The 22,949-nt window shown below is 39.1% G+C and overlaps 1 protein-coding gene across 10 annotated transcripts in view; it reads left to right on the plus strand.

Moving 5' to 3' along the window:
- Positions 1 to 667: 667 nt before the first annotated feature.
- Positions 668 to 22,949, plus strand: part of AKAP9 (A-kinase anchoring protein 9) — a 113,519-nt gene continuing 91,237 nt past the window's right edge. For all 10 annotated transcript variants that reach the window (XM_030497162.1, XM_030497421.2, XM_030497596.1 and 7 more), the window contains exon 1: positions 668 to 1,300. In XM_030497162.1, coding sequence (XP_030353022.1) covers positions 1,253 to 1,300 — 48 coding nt within the window. In that variant the 5' untranslated portion in view covers positions 668 to 1,252. The remainder of the gene's footprint in view (positions 1,301 to 22,949) is intronic.

The raw sequence follows: 22,949 nt of genomic DNA on the forward strand, positions 1-22,949 counted from the left end.
AGAATATATACTAAATGAACTGCATTCAAAGGATCAGCACAGCTGAGATCTAAGTTGATTCAGAAAGATTTTTAGATTTTGCATTTAATAAAGCAGAATGATTCCAAATGCAGAATGAGGAATCTGTTCACATGCAGCTGTTCACTAACAAAAAAAAAAAAAAAAAGGCTTGCCAGGAATGTGTAAGCCTGTGCCATCTATCACACCATCACAAAAGGAAACGACTTCAGGGGTAGCTGAAAGAAAAAGCATAATATGAACATGGAATACAAATCGCTATTGCAAGGCACACATGTAGTAGACAATACTAAATAATCCCAGAATACTGCTTTGTATCGAATCCTGAGGTACAGAAGTTGTATTAGCATTTAATTGCCACGTGCCATATTCCCCATTGTGATTTTAACACACCTATTTCTGGCACCATGGGTGCATATTAAGTAATTTAAAGGGGCGGGGGGAGAGGGCTACACATCCTTTGTTGTCATCCTTACACAGTCTGCGCCCCACGCTCAGAAAGCTTGTGCTTTTACTTCCAAGCTTTAGATCCCTGCTATAGGAAGCTTGCAGTTTAGTGAGCCCCACGCAAGAGCAAGGAAACACTTAGCAAATCAAAACTGTCAAAATTAGCGATGTAGCCAGCGAGGTTGGATTTGCGAGGCAGCAGAAGACAGCGCTCTAACACAACTCAGGTACTGCCTGATCAGCCCTTTGCATCAAAACGACAGCAAATTACAGGCGTCTCGCCGATGCAGTTCTTTTGTGTGAAGAGAAAGCCCCCCGCCCCTCTGCCTGCGGGAGCGAGCAGCGCTGCGGAGAGGGGTGTGCCCGCCGGTACCCCCTCCGCCGCGGCCGTCCCTCTGTCCGCCGCAAGTGCGTGCCCCCCGCTGGGCCGGGCGGGGTGCAAGCCCGCGGCTCCGGGGCGTGAGGAGGGCGGCTCCGCCGGGCCCCGCCACGAGGCGGGTGGCGCTGCCAGCGCTCGGCGCGGCCGGGGCTGGGAGCAGGAGGAGGGGCAGGCGGCCCCAACGTCACTTTCCCCGGCCGCGTGTTTACGTGGGATGAAGATGGCGGCGCCGATGGCCCGGCCACGGCAGCTGTCGTCCCTGTGAGGCGGGGCGGGACGGGACGGGACGGGACGGGACGGGACGGGACAGGACAGCGCAGCGAGCGTGTGCGCCCCTGCTGAGGGGAGGGGGCGGAGTGAGCCCTGCCTGCCGCCGCTGGTAACGCTGTGCTCTCCCGCACAGACGCTATGGAGGACGAGGAGCGGCTGAAGAAGCTGGAGGCTGGGAAAGCCAAGGTAGGAGGGTGCGGCTGCGGGGAGGCTGGGGCGGGCGGTCAGCCGGTCAGCCAGCCCGCCGGCCAGCCAGCAGGGCCGGGCGGCGGCATGGGGCTGCGGCGGGGCTCGGCGCGGGGCTGCGCCGCGAACAAAGCCGCGGGCGGAGGAGGCGGTGAGTGCCGTCCTCCCCGCGCTCCCCCCGCCGGCCGCGGGGCGAGCGGCGTTCCGCGGCCGGGGCGCCGAGGCCGGTGACAGTGAGCCGGCAATGTGCACGCTACAGGTGCTCGTTGCACGGCCGGGCGGTGACAGCCCGGGCAGGGTCCGCTCCGCTGGCGGTGCCCGGTGGAGGAATAGCCGAGGAGGAGGAGAGCTAACCTCCCTACCGCTTCTCACGCGGTGCAAGGATTCCGTTTGCCTCTTAAGCCTGGGAAGCTCCTTGTAAACCTTTAAGGAAGTTGATAAAACCGATAGCTGTTCCCAGTGTGGTACTAATACCGGGAGAGAGCCTTAGGAGGCAGAGGATTAGAGATGCGATGAAGTGTGTTTATCAGTTGTCTGAAAATGCTGGGTAGCCCGTGGCTCACCCGCAGGACCCCGCCGCCACCACCTCAGGGGCTGTGGGGCGGCTCAGCCAGTGCCCGGCGGGCTTCCCCCAGCGCTAATCGGGGAGCTTATCATTTTACTCCTTAAGTATGGCTCAGTGCACACCCGCTGCAAAGCACTTCACCTTTTGGGCAACAGACTGCAGTTCCCACACTGTAGGAGGACCTCTTCTTTACTTCAGAGAAAGCTTCGGTGTGGTTAATGAGTTAATTAATGGCATTTGTAGGAAAATGAGGTAGAAGTAGTGTTTTGACATCAAGTATAGTCTGGTTCCTTCCAGCAATCTAAATGATTAGAAGTTGGTCTGTCAGTCAGTCATTCTGAAGATAAGCATGTAACTCGTCTGGAGCTGATAGTATGGGCAACAAGAAGACAAGCTAAAGATGAAACTACAAAACATCGTAATTGCCTTGTGTATGTGGTCTGTGGAAAAGACAATGTAGTTTGGCTGTGAAGTATTGAACAGGTATTTTGCTGTATTAGACAAAAACTTTGTAACTTAGTGTGTTTCATTTTCCTTTGAAAGTGTTCTAAACATACCTTGGGATACTTCTCTAGACAGAGCTGCGTGTTTATGTAGGAAAACCTGTTCTGAAAAGCTTAGAGCCAGAATGGTGTTTACACAGCATTATGCAGCACTATTATATGTAGAACTATTAAAAGGCAGCGGGACAGATCAGGTACTGGTGCAGGTATGGTTTGTCACACCCAGATTGGCCAATTCTTTTGCAAATAATTAGAAAGTAGTTCGCGAAGAAAATGGTTGAAGTAAATTTGCCAGTATCATAAACCACAATGAAGAGTTTATCAAGAGAATTTATATTTTTTTGTCCATGTAGGCCTGGAATTAACACAGAAAATGACACTGAAAGTGAGGCACTGGAGCAGGTTGCCCAAAGAAGTGGTAAATGCTCCATCCCTGGCAGTGTTCAAGGCCAGGTTGGACAGAGCCTTGGACGACATGGTCTAGTATGAGGCGTCCCTGCCCATGGCAGGGGGGTTGGAACTAGATGGTCTTAAGGTCTTTTCCAACCCTAACCATTCTGTGATTCTGTTAAAAGCCAGGGCTCTAGCAGGAATTCAATGGCTTCCTTTTTACTTTGAGAAAAGATGGGCACACACTTTACTAACTTATTTTGCATTTTAAGAGAATTGTCATAACTCTCACCCTTCTTCTAGTCATTTCTAATACTTAATGATGTTCTTTTAAGTAAGTATTTGTCTGAAGGCTTTCATATTCTATGCTTTTAAACATCCCTTGTGATTTAAGTCATAATAACTCTTTAAAGCTCTGTGTACTTTACATGGGAAGGGACTGTAAAAACAGTGTTAGTTTTTCAGATTTTTTGTCAGTGTTCCATATACTGTTTGCCCCTTTCTTCACGTGAGTGCTGTAATTAAATGTGTTGTACTGTGGAGACTAGGTCACGGACAGGAAAGAAGAAACTCTGTTAGCAGAGAATGGAAGCAGGAGTTGCTCCTGCAGCTGCTTTTCTTTTTCAAGGATACAGACACATTCACAGTAGCATAATCAGTATGTCTCCTAAAACTGGTTGGCTCCAATGAATATTTTCTTCAAACCACAACAACAAGCATCCAAAAACCTTTTGAGCCTAACCACTGAGTGTTGTTTAAATAAAATAGCTGGGAAGGTGTATTAAAGTATGTGTTGTTACTGTGCTAAACGCACAGGTGTTGCTATGTTGCAGATACTTTGATTCATCCACCTGAAATTATACATTTTAAATATAAATAAGATATTACATAAACTACAGGATGAAAGTAGGTAATCAGAAGACTGGTAAAGGAATGTAGTAGGTGCCGTGGAGGTGGCTGGTACATTGCGAACAGTGGAGTTATTATTTGAAATTGGCACTTAGATTCTTGTTTGGGTTTGGGTTGGTTTGTTGTGGTTTGGGTTTTTTTTTAATCAAAAAGTAGATAGCTAACTACTGCCGAATCTCAGTGTAGCAGTTTTAAGCAATATGAACTTTCTGTAAAGCAATCCTTTGGTTGTTTTCTGATCATAAAGTTGACTAAGCAAGTTGTGGAATTTGGGTTTGGGTGAATTTATCTGCAGTGGAAATTTTTCTTGATGTCTTCTTAAGACGCTGTCTCCCTACATAGATCTTTTACAGAGAAGTTTATTACAAATGGATTTTTCTGCAATGGAAATTTCTTTTGAGTCCTCCTTTACTATTACTGGAAATGAGAAGCTGCATTGTGAATCTTACCTTGACTGAAAGGTGCTAAGTGTACTCAAGCCTGGCAGAATAGGTCTTGGTGCGAACAGACAGCCTTCACCGGAACATTATTTGAAAAATGAAATAAAAAGCTTCTGATACAGACTCACCAACATTCATGTGTACCTGCTGACTTTTGGAGACTATGCCAAGTCTTTATTATGAAGCAGTTGTGCCATATATTGCTGTTCTGTCAGTTTCAAACCCACAAAGGCAAGAGAGGCACAAAGTTAAACCCAGTAAATTACATACTCCTTTTTCCAGACCTGTAATAATTTATTTTCCTTTGCCACAAGGTAAATGTGCTAGATACTAATTCAGCCTCTATAAGCATCTGTCTCACCCATTGTAATGGTCTCTCTGTGTGCCTTTGTAGAACTCTTCTCCCCAGACAAGCAATTTCTTCATCTTGGATCCTGGTCTGATTGAGGTGGAGCAAGAAAAGTGTTTGTCAGAAAGGCTAGTTAAGGGAAATGTGGTTGACTGTGATGGAAGGTGGAAGGAAGATATGCGCCAGCAGTGGAAATACAGATGCTTATTGTTAAATTGGTTGATCAGTGCCCCAAAACACAGTGAACTTCAAAAATTTAAACAGGGGAGATTTAGTTTAGATATAAAGAAGAAGTTCTTTACTGTGAGTGATGAGGCACTGGAACAGGTTGCCCAAAGAAGTGATAAATGCTCCATCCCTGGCAGTGTTCAAGGCCAGGTTGGACGGGGCTTTGAGCAACCTGGTCTAAGTGAAAGGCGTCCTTGTCCATGGCAGGGAGGTTGAAACTAGCTCGTCTTAAGGTCCTTACCAACCCAAACGATTCAGTGATTCTATATGTTTTGTGCCTTGCTTAAGAGATTCTAGAATATTGTTGATGGGCTGAGATACAGTGTAGGTGTATCTGCTCTGACAAAAGACTGCAGAGAATGGTGGTTAAAGATGTTGGTGCAGTATTGATGTGCGCATATGCTATGTGTGCATGCCTGTGTGCATCAGTTTGCTTGGAAATCTCATCTAACATTCCAGTGAATTCTAGTTATGGTAGTTGGGTATTTTAATTTTATGTATTTATTTAGCAGCTTAGTAGCTGGCTTTTCTAATCAGGATGTTGCACTATTTTGATCAGCTTTCAAAACTATGCACAGTATTTTGCTAGCTTCAGAATAAGAACATCAGGGGCTTGGATTCCCTTGTGAGAAAATGTCTGAGTTTATTTTTGGTAAAACTTAAAATTTAAAAAAATACTTTGATTTAATTTATACACACACATGAATTGCACAGCTATTATAACTGGTAAAATTAAGAGATACGAAAATATCAGTAGCAACTTTTATGGAATAGTCCATTTTACAGCACTAACATTTTATTTACGAAGTATTTAAATATGTTCATTGGTCCAGTTTAAATTTGTGTCGAGGAAAGGGCACACTCCTTAGCTGTGGGGTTTTTTTTGGTGTGTGAGGTGTGAATGAGGGAAAGACACTAACTTGCTTTGTAAATTCTCTCAGGTTTGTCTGGGATTTCAGGTCTAACATTAAAAATACAAAATTTAGTGTCCTGATTTTCAAAGGTTCTGCATATGCTTGTAATACATTCTTGTTGCTGTGTTTGAAGAAATCATGTAATTGTTGAAGAACCTTAAGAAATTAGTGAACTGATTTAGTTAAGCACTTGAGTACAGAATAAGCAGTGTTACTGCTTTTGATCTATGCCAGGGAATTGCTGAGCAGACGGAACAGTGGCGTCGGTTTGGGAAGTTCTAGTGGCACTCAGTGGGCAAGTATTACAGGTTGTATTACTGATTTGACAAGTTATCTTCACAAATTGAATAGTAAAAAGAAATAATTGCATATTTTGTCTTCTGGTCATGCATGTAAATGTTTCTGGTGGCTGAATATGAAAATTATATGTATTATGAGAATAGCATTGTCTAAGAGTCTGAGAATGTTTGCTCTTTGCGTTCTTACATCTTACTCTTTTGAGGGGAGAAAAAGCTTTTACTTCTTTGGATTTCTCAAAGAAAGCTGTTGATCAGGTTTTTTGAGATAAGACTCAAGCAAAGCATGTTATAGTTATGTGCCACAGTGATTAAAACATTAATTTAAAACCCCAGAAGAATTCAGCATATAGATTGTGTTTGTAAAACACAGTTCTTTTATACTCCCTGTATTTTACCTGAGGGGGGAGGGGGGCGGGGGGGGGAGGCAGTATTTCAGTGGTTATTAAGAGTTTTTCACCACAGAAGAAAAATTACATTCACTTGAACCTTACATTTCATTAAAACGGTGGCCTACTAGCACATCTTCTATTGCTTTCAGGTGTAGACTCTTAATTTTGTTTATCCTGTCTGCCTCAAATAACTTGAACAAAAATAATTGAATTCCAGAATCCTGGAAGTGAGAATTTCCTTTTCAGTCTGCATTTTCTTACTCTGTTTTCTCTTAAAATAAGAAGTTGAGTTCTCCATATCACAGAGTGCTAATTTCATCATAAAGCCCTAGTCATTGCTGTCACTCTGTGGAGGAGAGCAGCTTTATGGGTTGAGTTCACAGAATGAGAATGATGCTGGGCTGTATCTGGAGATGCTATGTGAGCATTAATGGACAAGAGAGGAAGCAAGTGGAGGGAAGTGTAGGCTAACTCTCAAGGTTCTCCTGGAAAGGTGTGGCTGAGCTTTGGCTGAACAGACGTGAACAGAAACTGCCTAATTTCTGTTTATAAGAAAACAGGAGTATGCGGTGAAACTGTGAAAAAAAAAAATGCTGTGATGAAGAACAGTTTGAAGGAACCCCTTTTCTTGCACATGAAGATCCTCACAAACTTGTACCTAATTCCTAGGCATTCCTCTTTTCTATTACTAAGCTGTTTCTTCTCCCAGGTCCTTCTAAACTTTTGAGGGTTTTGGCTCTTCTTTTACAGGCTTCCGTCTACTCTCCTTCGCATGTCTGTCAATTCTAAATGCAAACAGTAGGAGGCACATGAAATTGCCTGTGCGTATTTTGGTTATGAACATGAGTAAGCTTAAGAACTGATTTTTGTCTTGCAGAGAAAATCACAGATACAAAGACTGAACATTACCGTGGAGAGAAAACACGTGGCTATAAGACTTTTGAGTAAAAGCAGATAGGGCAGAAATTGAATTGAGAGGTTAAAGAGAAACAAAAAGTGTTCACCTCACTGCGCATGCTTTTATTTTTGTTCAGACCAGTAGATATCTGCATTTTATTATAGAAAAAAGATTTCTATGCATTTGAGATTTAAATATATTTTATCTATAGAAGTCAGTATGATTGCTGCTGGGGTGGCACATAAGCTCAGATGAGAGATCGAATTGAAAGGTAATCTGTGAAATTGTTTTCAAGACACATTCTGTTTCTAATAGCAGAAAAATGGGAATGACTAGCTTAAATGTTGAGGTTTTTATTTGAACTTGATTGTTCTCTTGAGGATAGTAGAACTGCCTGCTTTTTGCGGTTTTCTCTGTGTTCTCTTTTCCTTTTCTCATTGTGCTCAAGTTTCTTCTGGTCTTTATTGGGTCCTTATGAAAAAAAAATAGTAGTTGAATTGAAATCTGGGATTGCAATGCTCTTTTCAGTTGGCACTACTAGAAATCTTCCTATTTGTGTTCTCCGTTTTTTCTTCTATTTCCTGTTTTCTATCTCCGTTTCCCTCATCCCAGAGATCTGTTGTTGCTTTTGATACAGGGCTTGATTATTTGTTTTAAATATTATTGTCAATATACCCTTTTGTTCAAAGCTCTGAAGTAGCGGTCTACCTTGCAATAGTAATGCAAGGCAGAATGAGCTTAAACTAATAGTTGCTTTCTTCTGAGAATGCAGATAAATCACACTTTGAAATAACCTGTGTTCTGTACCTAGCTTAGAGAAAGTTGGTCTTTAAGATGCCCAGTGAATTTCACAAAAATAGAGAAAAAAGGCAACACAGTATCATTAGTAGCACTGTGAAAGCAAGAAGTTGCATTGTAAAAACACAATTTAAAATGCTTTCTTGCTGCTCCTGGTGTAAAGAGGAGTTACAGAAAAGAAAGCGCCAAGTTGCTCTTCGCCTACATTCAAGACTTCATTCATTTCAACACTAGTCTCTGCCTTGTTTCTATGGTCTGCTTTCCAACTACTTGTTTTCTTAGTATGGGTGTTGCAAAAGCAAAACAGAGGTGACTGGGACGTTTGTTTCCCTCAGGTATAACAGTATCTACACTCAGTTTGTTTGTACTGATTTGGAAATAAGCTTCATTACCACAATAATTCTTTCTAAAGTACTTTCAGTAAAGTGTGTCTGATACTCCAAGGAAAGCAGATCGGACCTTTTGGCATATATAGGTGTTACGAGAAAATCCTGTGGTTTTTTTGCCACAGGAAGTAACTAAACAAGTAGGCATTTCTAAATATTGATGTCCAGAGATACTATATGAAGACTAATATATGGTTACTGTAGCATCTTAGTGTTTGTTTGGAATAGAGAAAAATCTGATGAAAATGAGGACAAAAGAAAAAAGTCTGCTGAAGTCCAGCTGTGTTGTCTTACCTTATATTGCAATATAAGATTATATACTAATAATACACTTGTTGGCAATCCTAATTTAGGAGCTGAAAGCTCTGTCAGAAATATCTGCCCCATAGGTAGAGATTTCAATGTATTGCTATGTATTTGTTTCAGAATCCTTTTGTTACTGGTACCAGCTAATATGACACTTTGAATTTGCAAAGACACGTTGATGAATGTACCACAGTTCAATGAAATGCATCTGATAATTGCAGCCTTTTAACTGCTATGCTGAAACATAAATAGATCTTGAAATTTATGATGATGAGATGCTTGTATGTTGACTGCAAAGTGCTGGCATGCCATATTGTGTTGATCGTTCTGGTGTTCCTGTTTCTTGAAAGAAATCTTAATCTGCATTTTTACACGATTTCTTGAGAAGCCAACGTTCTATATTACAAACTACATTTTCTACAACCAGTAAAAGAAAGAAGAATGAATAAAAATACTAAGATTTCTTAGAACTCTTAGTTCTTGGAAGTATGGAGTTAGTTTTCTTGCTTCCCCCCCTCTTCTGAAAAGGAACCCCAGCAAGCCTCCAGATAGAACAAATTCAGTAGTTGTCAGCTGTGCCAAAGAATGTGAGACCCTGGAAACCAAACACTAAGCTTAGGAAAGTGGGGGAGTGATCAAATCACAGTTGTAACAACCCTAAATTGTAGCATCATCCATAGCAAAGGAGCAGTAGTCTATTGGACCATACTTCTAAGTGTCAGAACATGGCAAAATTTTAAGACTCTCCACAATTGGAGATAATAATTTTAAAGAGAATATATACAATTTTTGTGATATTTTCTGGGGAAGGCATAGATTTGATGAAAACTCTACTGCCATACCAAAATTACAGCATATCTCTAAAACTGTGTTCGTGAGCAGAAGGCCCAAGAAGATTGGTGGAGTCTAAGAGGTGGAGTAGATGGGATTCTGAGATTGAGTATGTTCCTGTGCAAATATTGATAAGATAGGTATGATAGAGAATGAGCAGAGTAAGTTGCATAAGAGCTTACTGAAATCTGACTTTGCTGGCAGACTGTGATTGAACAGAAGTGGTTGTCCCTTACTACTGGTTTTGTTTTCTGAAGTTTTCAGTTGTTTTTGAACTCTTATTTCTCTGTGAAGAAGCCTCTTGTGTCCAACCACGAACCACGGGGAAAATATCTAAATGTACCTAAATCCATTTAATTATTAAAGTGAAGTAGCTGATTTACCATTAGTACCATACATTGAGAATATATATTTTCAATTAAAAGGTATATAGGAGAAATGTCTTACTATTACAGGTAATGCTCCATAACAGTGATGAAACCCTGTCTTTGTATGTTTAGTAGTATGTTGTGCTAGCTAGCCTAGTTTGCTGTGTTTAAAGGAAGAGTGGAAATCCTGGTACCAGACTCCACAAAGAGGCGTGTGATTCTTACGTTTTCTTCATTATTTGGAATATATTCTAGGAATTCAATTTTGCTTTCTTCTTTTTTTAATAAAAAAGTGCAAAATCCACAGACAAATCTGGAATTTTGTGAGCAATATCGCAGTCATTGTGAACTCACTGTTCTCTCATGATTCAGCAGCGTGTAAAAAAGTAATAGAAAGCCTGTCAAAATAATGCAAGCCTGTCAAGTTGTGTACACCGAGCATGGAATTCATGCAGTTGGTTCTTTCTTGTGTCTTTGTTCCTGACAGAGCTGTCACTTACAAACCTACTGAGTTTGGGGGCTTTATTCTCACTCTGTCCGTTCTGTGCCAGACATGCCACATGGTATGAATTCATGTAAAAATAATATAAACTGGGTGGGAAAATAATGAAGCACAAATGAGTTTGGCTTGTTTTGAAGTATTTTTTAATTTATTATTAAAAAATAATAAACGCACAAAGTTTTTAAAATGAAAATTTAAAGTTTTATTCAGTTTCTGCAGAGTTGGTGCACAGGGCTGGACAGAATGCCTTCATATAGTCTCCTTAAAACGTATGTAAATTCTCCAGACTACTTTGAAAATCTCAACACTAATGTTTGTGAAAAGATTGCCTTTGACAACTGGGTGGAAGTCGTCACAACACTTGTATTTATTGGCAGGGAGTGGCTATTACTTCCTGCTTTTCTTGAACAGGATTTAAACTGATGATCTGTACCTGAAAGGCTGTTTGTTTTGTTGCCAAGGATGTAACCTCTTAAATTCTTTATCAATTCCATGGCACTTGCCAACCTGACAAAAATTATAATCTTGTGCTGGTTATTAATAAAGTCTTATTTAGACATAGTCTGTTCATTCTAACAATGCCTTTTTCTTTGACCACTTAGTTAATGAGAAATTAGATACGGGCAAAAGTATTTAGATCTTAACCATGCTTGATTCCATTCCTTTATATATTGTCTCTACCTTTTAAAAGGGTTTTTTTTCGCCTCAATTTTTGATCTTTAAATATCTATGATATAGCTACATTTTTATGAAAGAGGCCACAGCGTGAAGTGGAGGGGAACAAATCTAGATGCATCTACATAAATACAACTAAAAGGGTTTATAGTAGGGTAAGGGTTTTGCTATTATAAATCCTTTCTTTTTTCCTTTGGGAGGAAAAAGTTAAATTTGCATGAATCATGGTAGTATAAGCAGTATATAGAGACTCAAAGTAAATCAATAGTTGATGCTTTTTCTAACATCCAAAAATAAGCTCCTCAGCCCTTTTCAACCAACTTCTAATAAACTTTTTCCTCAATTAGTATATAGACTAAATGTTACAGTGCAGGAGGAAAGAAAAATGTGCATTGTTGTGAAGTGTAGGAATCCGGCTGATCAGGAAAAACACACAGTGGACTGTAGCCCCTTTCTTGCAGCATAAACACAAACCAGAAATGGCAAATCCTGTGATTAAAGTTTTCTTGCATTAGCTGCATAGAGAAGGCTGGACAAAGCCTCTTTCAGATTCAGATTCTCTCTGTGCTTTTCATTACACGTCTCAATATGTCTGCATCTTTAAAGCCCCATATTCTAGAAAAGGTAGGTTTTTTTAAAGTTAATGAGTTTGAATTTGCAGTTGACTATTTGCAGTGTGTTATGGAAGAACAAACTATGTGAGCTGGAATAGAGTGTTGATTAGGATCCCACAGGAAACAGCATTTGCCTGACTACAGTTTTCTTTAGACATGTCAAGATTTTTCTTGTAGGATTCTCATCAGTATTCATGATTTTTGAGAAACATCTGATTACCCCCAACCCTGGCCCCCTGGAAGCTACATTGATGCTTGATAATACAGCATAACCAAGGCTACAGTTATCAGTAAGACTGCGTATACTCAGTAGGGAGTCTCAAAAGACTGGCAAAGATTGCTTTTTAAAGCAAATAGACTTGTCTAATGAATTGTCAACATTAAGGTCCTTGGGGATCTGCACAACTGTTAATATGAGAATGCCTTTAAGTAACTAGGGCTGATTCAGACAGAACTTCTTGCTGAAAGTCAGCGTAGTGTTAAGATTTTTGACACAGATTCACGCAGTCTTGGTAACAAACTAAGGACTTGGTCTAAGTATAATCATCATTTTGAGGTTACAAATGAATAAAAAATTGTACTTAGCATCTTAGCTTTTTTTTTTTTTAAATGTCTTGCTCTCAAAGTAGGTGGTCTTCCGGGAGCCTGTGTCACTCAGCATTTATGTTATTAGCAGTGGAAAGAATGCATGGTTTTATGTAGACAGTACTAAACTGAAGTGGGTGAAGAAGCTTAGAATTCAAAATGATATTGACAAACGATCTGGTACAAAAGGACCTAGAAGCAATACTTAAAGCTTTCTTTGCCTCTATAATGATAAGGACTGTCTTTGGGCTTCTCAGGTCCCTGGGCCTAATGGCAGAATTGGAGGGAGTGAAGCATTATCCCCAGTACAAAAGGTCAAGCTGGGGATGGCTTAAGCAAATCTGATGTACACAAATTTATGGGGTTTGAGTGCAGTGTATCCAAGCATCCTGCAGGAGCTTGCAGCTATCATTATACAAGGCTATTCCCTTGCTCATCTTTGAAAGGTCATTGTGATTAGGAGCTTCCAAATGAGCAGGGGAAAAAAAAAAATCAAACATCAGATCCATCTTCAAGAAGGACAAGAAGGAGGATCTGGAGATCTATAGGAAGGTCAGCCTGGTTGTGGTCTCTGGGAAAATTATGAAGCAAATCCTCCTGGAAGCTGTGTTCAGGCACATGATGGGCAAGAACATTATTGGAATTTATCAAGAGCAAATTAATTGTCCTCTATGATGAGTGGCTCAGTAGATGGAGAGAGAATGGTGGATATCGTTTACCTTGGCTTTAGGAAGGCATTCAATGCGATTGAATTCTGGCTATTTGTAACCAATCTGGAGATAGGTGGTTTGGCTAGGTAGACTGGAAGGTGGGTAGAAAAGCAAACACAGCTATCTTTTGCCTCTCTCCTGCTCCTCCCCATGTAATTTTTTCATTGCAGCATTTAGTATGTGTGTGGGGTTTCCTCTGAATCTATTTGCTGATGTTGTGAACCAGCTTTTAGACTCACTGAAGCATATTTAGCAAATATTATGGTTTAGTATTAATTTATTCCAAAGAATGTTCAGATGTTAACATTTCCTATAAATGCTATTTTAACTCTGCAAAAATAGTTAAATACCAATTTGTTCTTTCCAAACAACTTTTCATTGGGAGAATCACATTCAAAGACTTCATTTCACAGTGCCAGATTAGACTCAACATAGAGCTAATTTAAGAAAATACAAATACATAAGCATATATTTAGTAATTCAGGTCTATACTACATCCTAAGGAGCTGATCTGGACTGTGCAACAAAAGGATTCTATAAAACCTGCCTTTTTTTGGATGTAATGCAGCAAGATGACAAGCAATTAAGATAATTTCTAATGGTGCTTTGCTCTTTCCATGTTTTCCTAAATAAGTCTGTATTTTGAGGAATTGCCTTCATCTACCAGGGGTGGGGAAAAACACCTTTTTAATTTGGGATGTAGAGTCCATGTAGCTGCATCTCTGTGGGGAAAAATGGGTTTCAAGTATTTCATTAGGAACCTACTGAAATTAATGTACAGAATGCTATAAAACTGGTGAAAGCTAATTTTTTCCGGCTATTTTTTCCCCAGTTGAAAACATAGACATAGTAGTGTTCTGCTTATAGTTGTTTCATACGCACATATAAGCAAGTTTGGTAATACTTAAATCTAGTGCAAGTAATTTGTATTTAGGATGCTATTATTGGAAACATGAGGATCATTACTTTCTTCCTTGAAGCTTTCTCTTTTCTGGTTTTATAGTTTAACGTTAATGTTAAAAGTTCAATCTTTATAAAAATGTAAAATGTCAACCATAACTTTTAAACATGTAAGATAATAAGTAGAAGAAAGTGTCTGTGTTAGATACGAACTTGCGGGTTGTCAGTAATTTGATCGACAAGCACTGTGTGGAGATACTGGCAACTGTTGACTTTGCATACTGTTGTATTTTTATAGTTGGCTCCTAACTGGCAAGCACAGATGGCCATAGATCATGATTTTTGTATGTTTCTGAATTGGAGAAAACATTTGTATGGTATTTTAAATTTCATTGTTTAAATATCATGCTATAGTAGTTACAGAGTAACTGCATGTATAGAGTTCTAGAGTAACTACATATATACATATGTACAGAGAGTTAACAATACATGGCTTTTTGTTATAGTTGCTAAGTTGTCATATGGGGTTTCTGGAAACAACTATTCTAGTATTTTGTTAATAATATGGAAGGTTTCTGTGCCCAGCTTTTGAATAATTGGAAGATTGTTCTCAAGTAACTTCTCATTAAGTAATCAATGTTATTTTGTGGTAGTAGCAACTTTTTAAAGTTTTTCATGGAAAAAAATTGTCAGATCTGACACTATCTGGCCTTATTCTTGCTGATAATGAAGAACGTTCTACCTCAGAGTCAGAACTAGATGTTTCAGGGATACTTCATAAAGCATTTGGTTCTGCTCTAGCCCAGAGTTTAAAAATTATTTTGGAGAGACCCTGGGAACTTCTATTTGAAGGATCATGCTTGTTCTGCCCACTTGATGTGTACTATGTAACTTTTTGCTCAGATTCTAAGGAAAAAAAAAAAAGAGGACTAAACTGTTTTCTAGGATGTGATGAACTGCAATTACATGTGGTTAATAAGGAGAAAAATGGTAATTGAGAGGCAACTGAGGAGAAGAATTGTTAAATGCTAGACATGAAAATAAATTTTTCTTTTACCAAAAGGAAACTTTGCTCTTTCCATCCATTATTACAGCAATTTAGATAGGTGTTAAGCATTAATTTGGGCTCAGGGAAAAGAGACTCACTTTGCTGCTGCCTTGTGGTCTTAGGAATGTTTTTCTAAGGTTCTTTTTTGGGGAAGAAGAGCAGCATGTGAGGAAAATTACTGAACAAGACAGATTTATTAACTTTTTGGGTACACGTAGTATTTAATGACATGGTTTCATTGCTTTTTAGACTGTTCCTATTTTGGAAGACATTTATTTTGACTTGAGTATTTTTGAGACCTAAATCTAGTGGAATAAACATGGTTAATGCTTAACCCTGTAACTGTATTGCAGTTGTTTTCTGAAAATAAATTGTTATCCTGAAAGATCTCCAAGGGATTAATTAAATGAGTCTCCAGCTGTTGATTTAACTATATATAGTTAAATAGCCAATATAACTGTATGCTTGTTAAAGAACAGGTGCTAAACCAGTTGCTTTAAGAAGAAATAAAGTGAAGTAACTACGTAAGCAACGCTCAGATTGTTAGTAGCTCTTTTTTAGTGATACAGAAGGCAACATACTGGCACGTGTCTGATGACTCTGCTGCTTTCCAAAAATTAAAGTTCCGTATAGATTAATGAGTTAATGCCTATATTTAAGCACTAAATTGCCACTATGCCATAGGACAAGTATTCTTTTGAGGCCCAACTGAAGCTTGTTATCTGTGAATGTCCATACTTCTTTATTTCTCGTGGTGTGTGGTATTCACCTGTATGCTTTGTTTAAATAATTAATTGTGAGCAGTTCATGAAGTACAGTTCTGATGGTAAGAATGAGTAAAATCGATACTTGTTTGTAACTCACTTGACTGCACTGGTTTTACAGAAATCCACTGCAGTAAATGTAAAGCTTAACACTATAATTTTGTGAATCAAACACACTATCGAAACAAAAAGCAGACACAAAATTGGGAGCTAGTACATATTTTTAATGCTTAAGTAGCATGGGCACAAGCTTTTTTTTGCCTTCTGTTCAGGAAGGCTGTATCTGCCTTTTGTTTCCGGAAGATAACATTTCACAAGGCTGATTTCATCAGGCATTGAATGGGGGAAAAGTACTTTAAAATTCAACTTAAATTTGTAATTGTATAACCTTACAAAAAATGTCAATGCCGAAGCTTGCTGAACAGTTCATCTTTATGAAATATTGTCCTTATTATGGGTTTTAGTCTAATGATTTTTCTGCCGAATGCATTTTGTAGGCATTACTTTAATCTGTCCCAGTGGCTTTAAAGCGTGATACCTTTTGCAAATCATAGGCCTTTTTTGTTGTTGTTGGGTTTTGTTTTGCCTTTATTTTCATGTGATTAAATTTATTGAACACAAGCTTTGTCTTAGGCCAGTAGAGGATACACAGCAATCGAGTTTCCATTTGGTTGGTGTCATGTGTAGCCTACCTAATTTAGTCTACTACATGCCACCAGTGGCTTAGTTTTATTAGTTATTCTGAAGTTTTAACTTTGTGCCATTGGGTTGGTTTTGTTCCCCCCCCCCCCCCCCAGTCTAGTTGAAGAAAGCTTCAGGATCCAGTTTTTAATTCAAGTTGGTGTTACACATAAAGCTGGTAGAACATGAATGCATTTTTGTCAGCGCATAACTCTTTTGCCTTCCCATTATTACTGAGCCTTTGAAACTCTGGGCAAAAGTAAAGGATAGATCATGCCTTTTGAGACAGCACCTGACTGGTAATATCCCTCACTTAACGCAGAGTAAAAGAGGTTCCGTTACATGTCGGCTCCCTTGGCCTTGATGGAAAAAGATATTTCAGGCTTCAAGCATGGATGACCTGTGCTTTTTTTACAGAGCAGCATGAAACAAGCTTTCTGTTGCCCTCTCATTTTTGTTACTGACAGCTTGGCCCAATTCACTGATTTCCTCTTCACTTGGGGGAAATACAGTACCAGTGCAGGTCAGGTGCCTTTTTCATCCTCTGTATCAGCAGTTATACAGCATTCAATATGAGGGTCAAGTTAAAAAGTAGATAGAAGCAATATATAAATCATGTATGTAGAAGTAGGTTAGTTAAGAGACTGGTTGAGTAAATTTTTTTAGTAGTTAGTTTGAGGCACTGCTTTTCCTGAAGCAGTCCAGCATCGAAATGCATTTGATGTACGTGTGTTTGTCATTGTAACCTGACTTAAGAATATTTTCATACGCTTAACTTCCATTCCTTTTCCAGAAAATAACCCAGCTCTAATGAACTTAGATGTTCCTAGGTCTGTTCCTATTTAAATTCTTGGGACATGGAAGAGCAGACCAGATGAGGACCCCACTAATTCTGAGGCTTTCCAGTTCACAGTGCCATCTGGAGGGGTTCATTCAAGTTCAGTGTCCTTGGCTATTAGCACTGCCAACACTACTCTAACTTGATACAGACTGCTAAAAAGAATTGCCCGGTGTGCTATTCCTCTCACTATCCTGTGTTGTCCTTTGTGGCACTTCAGCTATAAATGTAAATTGCGGTGATCCCATTGGTTTTCTTCAGAGTACTGCAAAAGAATAGCTGTCTCTGGAGCTGAAAAAGCTTGTATTTAGGTAAAGACTGTAGCATTTCTTCTGGAAATTTTCAAAGCCTTATTGGCATCCTCTGAGACTCTCGAGTCTCTTCATAAGGGGAGATGTTCTAAGGTCTTACTCACGTTATTTGGGAAAATTTGACTGTGAGTGCAACATAAAAATGAGTAGATTAGAAATACCTCATCCCTGGGTAATTATTTTCTCATTCATTCAACATAGTGCTTCCCACTTAGTAAATTCAGCGTCTGTTGAATGGTACAAATAAACTAAAGCTCCATTTGCCTCAACAGTTAAGTAGATTGAAACTTGGAGAACATTAATTCCTTACTTACAATTTGAATTTTCAGCTGTGTGGCATAGTTTGTTGAACATATTTGCAGGTTGCTTGCTCCATTGTAGGTTTTTATCTCAGGATTTGGAAAGGCTTTTGATACTGTCCGATTTTTTGATTAGCAGAATAGAATAATAGAATCAATAGACTTCACCAGAAAGATGTCTATTTATCCTTTGGTTTTGAAGTTATCCTTTCTTAATAGAGGAATCAGGAACCTAGAAGACCAGGTGGTACTGTAAATTTGTTTACATTTCAGGAGTTAGTGCTTTGCAACACAACCCGCAGTGCTTAGGTCTTCTGAGAATATGACAAAAAGTGTCAAATAGCCACTTTCTTCTCTAGTAGAGTTACCAGTTGACCTGTTCGACACCTCTCTAGGGGGCAGATTGTCAAGCTTTTAGAAAACTTGGTGGCCTAACAACAAATGAGTTTAAAAGCCTAGGTGAGACTTTACTACTAAAATCTCACTGTTGCTGTCACCCAGACTCCCTTCCTTAACCCTTTTGAGGGCATCTTATCTGTTACCATGGAACATTAAAATGTTACTGCATATTGGAATCATAAAACCAGGTCACAGGTGTGAGAGAGATTATGATGGGTTTTTTTCAGTTATCCAGGGAAAGGTGGAATAGATACCTGAGACATAAACTGCAGCAGATCTCCAGCTTCTAAACAAAGTCAAAATTTCAAATTCAGGTTGGCCTTTTTAGATTGTCCCTGTTGGCTTGCAGGACACCCAAGTGAAGACTTCATGAGACATATCTGTACTTTATAGATGATCAAAACAAATCCCACCCCAGGGCCCTGCTTTTTGTCCTGTGTGTGTCACTGAAAGCCTTTGTAGCAATAGTTGCTTGCCTGTGGTCAAAGGGAGTAGTCACCTGTCGTTACTAAAGCAAGTGAATCTTAAATTAATCTTTCACCTCTTAAGATGTTAACAGTCTGTCCTAGACTGAATATGTTCGTTTCACTTTCACTCTCAGTAATCATTCAGAAATAGTACCTTATTATCACTCAGTGATAAGTAAGGATTAGGAGCACTGTAATTGAAAAAGCCTGAGCCTGTCTATTACAAGACTATGATCTGTGAGCTTCATGATGCATGAATGTCATCTTCACTTGCAGCCAGAGTCTGTCTGATTCTGGGATATATCGTAGTTGTCCCTTGAACAATACAGTTTGCCACAATGCATGTTATGCATTCAGATGCAACATAGAGCAGACTTCTTACTATTCAGTCTATACGCCAAATAAATACCCCTTTCTCAGACAATTTTGTGGCTTTTGTTTTGGTGGCAAGTCTCAAGCAACACCTGACATTTTGCTTTTGCCTACCCTTTATGTGTTTAGTTGCAGATATTTCTGTGGAGAGTTTCAGTCTCCTGGACTGAAAGTTTGAGAGATGCTTTTTGCTGTTAAGTGCAACGTTTACATTGAAGCACTGAATCTAGGAGTTGTTTATTAGGCTCACTTGGCCTTTTTCCACTGTATTATGAAATCAGATTCTCAAATAACAAATGGTGTTACTGCTATCAAATTCTATTTTACAAAACAGGATCGTGTAGGGTCTTTTCGGTCATATAGTAAGTAGTTAATTGCAAAACTGGTGTATAGCCAGTTGGATTCAGAACTTAGTCATGTGTTATGGTAGGCATTGAGAGTCATTTCAGAGAGGTTTCTCACGGTTTATCGCCATTGCTGCTAGGGCATGCTGCTCACTCATGGTTAGTTTGCTCTCCAGCAGGACTGTCAGGTCCTCTTCAGCACAGCTACACAGCAGGGCAGTCAGTCCCCAGCTGTTACTGCTGTGTGGTATGATTCCATCCCAGGTGTAGGACTTTAACTTTGTTAAGTCTTATGCAGTTCTTGTTGGCTTAGTCTTCCAGCAAGTTGATGTCTCTCTGTATGGTGGTTCTTCCTCGTAGTGTATCTGGCTTTCCTCCAGTTTGGTGTTATCCAGGAACTTGGTTAAGGTGCATTCAGTTTCTTCATTCAGATTATAGATAAAGATGCTGAATACTATAGGACTGCCAGTTTGACTTTGAACCATTAACCACCATCTGAACCAGAGCCAAGAAAATTCAGAAGTCCTTGTCTTCTTCTGTTGACTGAGTGAGCTAAAAAAAGATCATCACAGAACTGGTCCAGCACAGAACATTTCTCACTGAGTATCAGACTGTTTGAGAGCTTTTAACAAAGAGCAAGACCCCTTCTGTGAGGAGGACACATTCAGCTGAAGTTTAAGCAGTATCTGGAACATGTTTTGAAAGACAAATATAGAAGACCACGATGTTGATCTTCATTCATGCTTTTACTGAGCAGTGGAGAAATTAAAAACAATAATTAGTTGCTTGTAGCAGCTTCTCTGAGGTTTCTTTTTGTTGTCAGTCTGTAAGTTCATGACTCATCCCGCTATGCTGCTGCTTTAAATATGAGTTAAAAAAAGAAATAGAGATTTTGGACTTACAAGGAACTGTGAGAGATGAACAGACCCTGCTCTTTCTGTAAGAGGTGCCTATGGAGGACTGATTCTGAGATGTAACCATTTGGTGTTACTAAGTTAAAATTTGAAGCCAATAATATTTGTGTACAGATACATGAAGTGTAACTGTACAGCAGCAGGATGTGCTACCTATAAACTTCTTGTCTTGGCAATGAGAAGTGTTTTTTTTAAACAATAAGTACAGCAAATATTGTTTGTCTTATCTCATAACAACCTTCTTCAGAGGCACTGAGCAATTTCAATTCCTGTTAACTATCTGAATTTTACATCTGAGAATGAGACCATCCACATATAATACATTGTGAATATTAATAAGGAATAATAAGCAATCATAAGGTAGCATCCAATTTTAAATGGATCTTAATGTGTTTGTGAAGTAAAAATATAGCTACTGATGCTTTATAAATGTAACTTAATTTTCATGGATTTCTTCAGTATTTTTTTGTGCTGCTGTATGGGCATTGATTAAGTGTTGTGGCTTTTGTTCAGTTTTGTTTTGTTTTATGTATTTTTTTAAATGCTTAACTGGTGATAAAGTTTTGCAATCTCTTGGAGCCAAATTTTATTTAAACATTCACTTCTACTTTAGAAATAGTTCAGTCAGACCATATCTGAAATTAATTGATGCACAGCACATCCCAGCCATCTAGATGGCTAGCATGATGGCCAAGGGTCAGAACGTGCTGAAGATAGCTGAATGAATAAATACTGCTGCTGTTGCAATTGTAGCAGTACATTAAGTATGACAGTTGATGTGGTTTACACAAGTAATCCCCACCACTCCGCAAGTTAGTTCCCTTCTGTCTCAAGGGTATTTAGTTCCTAATAGCAGTTGATTCTCCTCTGCTTTTCTGACTTTCTGACAGTTGGAGGATATCAGCATTTAACAGCTAAGTAATGATGTACCAGGTGCCTGTAATTTTGGTGTAAGTCTGTGATGTGGGATTGGGGCTAGTACATTGGTTTGGGATTCATATGCAGAAGGAAGTTATCCTCTAAATAGCTATGTTCTATTCAATTGTTACTTTACTGTAGGAAATGATTTTGAAAAGTATACCCATTACTTTTCTGCATGTTGCTCTGTTGTAGTCTTGTGACTTTCAGTAAGTGTTTTCCTGTTTATAAGAGGCAATGTCTAGAATGACTTGCTTCAGACTGGTTTTCAGATGTGCTTAAGCCTATGGTAAAGTTGCATCATGGCTGACTATGTTCCTGATGCTTTTCCAGGCTAACGGGCTCATTCTTTATTGCTTCTTGAAGGCAGATCAATGCAGAGAGCCTGTTCTGAGTGTCCTTCAGCTTCTGGTTTTGGATTCTTCTTCTTCTGTTAGTAACTCCTGTTTTTGTCTTTTGTTCTTGCTTGCAACTTTTGTAACTCAGCAGAGTCTTGACATTGTATAGTTGCAAAACTGCAGATTCAGAACTGACAGAAGCAGTGTTAAGTTCTCCGCAGACTTAGTTTTGGCATTATCAAGCTGATGTGCCTGGAAGACAGGGTAAAAGAATGTATAGTTATATTAGCTTGTATTTGTTACACATTTTGTACAGACTGGAAAAACCATTTTTCTGGAAATACAAAATCTGAAAGCATTTTTAATTAAAGTTTTAATTCTAGAAAATCTGTTTTCCATAGTTCCCATGACTACTGGTGGACTTTTTCCTGCTTGTCATTGAAATGTAGATAGATCCTCCTCGACTCTAGTTCCTGAGTCCCATTTTTTGAAGGAATTAGCATGCTGAGACTCCCCTGTCTTGATGTGAGCATCGCAGAGTGTATTTGGTCAGCAGTAGCTTTTTGTTATGTTGCTTCTCTCACTTCTGGTTTGTTTTATTGATTATTTCTTGGGGGGTTTTTGGTTTGTTTTTGTTGTTTTGTTTGGGTTTTGGTTGGTTTTTTTAAATTAGATTACAAATGACGATTTGAAGCCACATTGCATTAGTAGCTGGACAGTTCTGTGTATATGTGAATGTGCAGAGGATGAAGTCTATGATTTGCTCATGCATCCACCACTAATCTCTAATAGTGTAGTTATTTCCAAAATACTAGATGCTGATACAGAAATTGTCAGTTGAGGACTTGTGTAACACAAAAAAATAAGAGTTTAATCTGCACATGCAGTTAGTTTTCATATGTGCCCATCTTCATCAATGTTTAAGCAGGGAGAAAAAGGTCTGCTTATAACTGCCATGGTAGAATATAGTTAATTCCGAAGAAGTTAAAGTCGACAATTTGGAAAGGAAAGGAATCTGGCATAATCTGGTGCTTCAGCTAAAATTTGAAAAATACTTGAGGAGAGACATGGAGTAATTCACTTATCCTTGAGCTACACATCTAATTTTGTAGACAAATAAAGACTGTAAAGCTGCTTTAAAAAAAAGCCAGCTTAACTTTCCATTACACAAGGTTTCAGTCAAGTTGGGGAAGAAAGTTCTTAACCAGTAGCACTACATGTCTTTTGTTATTTAAAAGTAAAAAAGGCAAAATCTCCAGTAGTTACACTTGAAGTCAGGTTGTTTGCTTCCTGTCCTTGTGGCATTTGGGCAAATTCTGCTTCTCTCTGGATAAATTGAAAATATTTTGTTGAGGTAAATATACAGTTTTAGGAGAATGTAGTAATGTGGGGAGGCA

This window comes from Strigops habroptila, chromosome 1, assembly GCF_004027225.2.
Source record: "Strigops habroptila isolate Jane chromosome 1, bStrHab1.2.pri, whole genome shotgun sequence".
Classification (NCBI taxonomy): Eukaryota; Metazoa; Chordata; class Aves; order Psittaciformes; family Psittacidae; genus Strigops; species Strigops habroptila.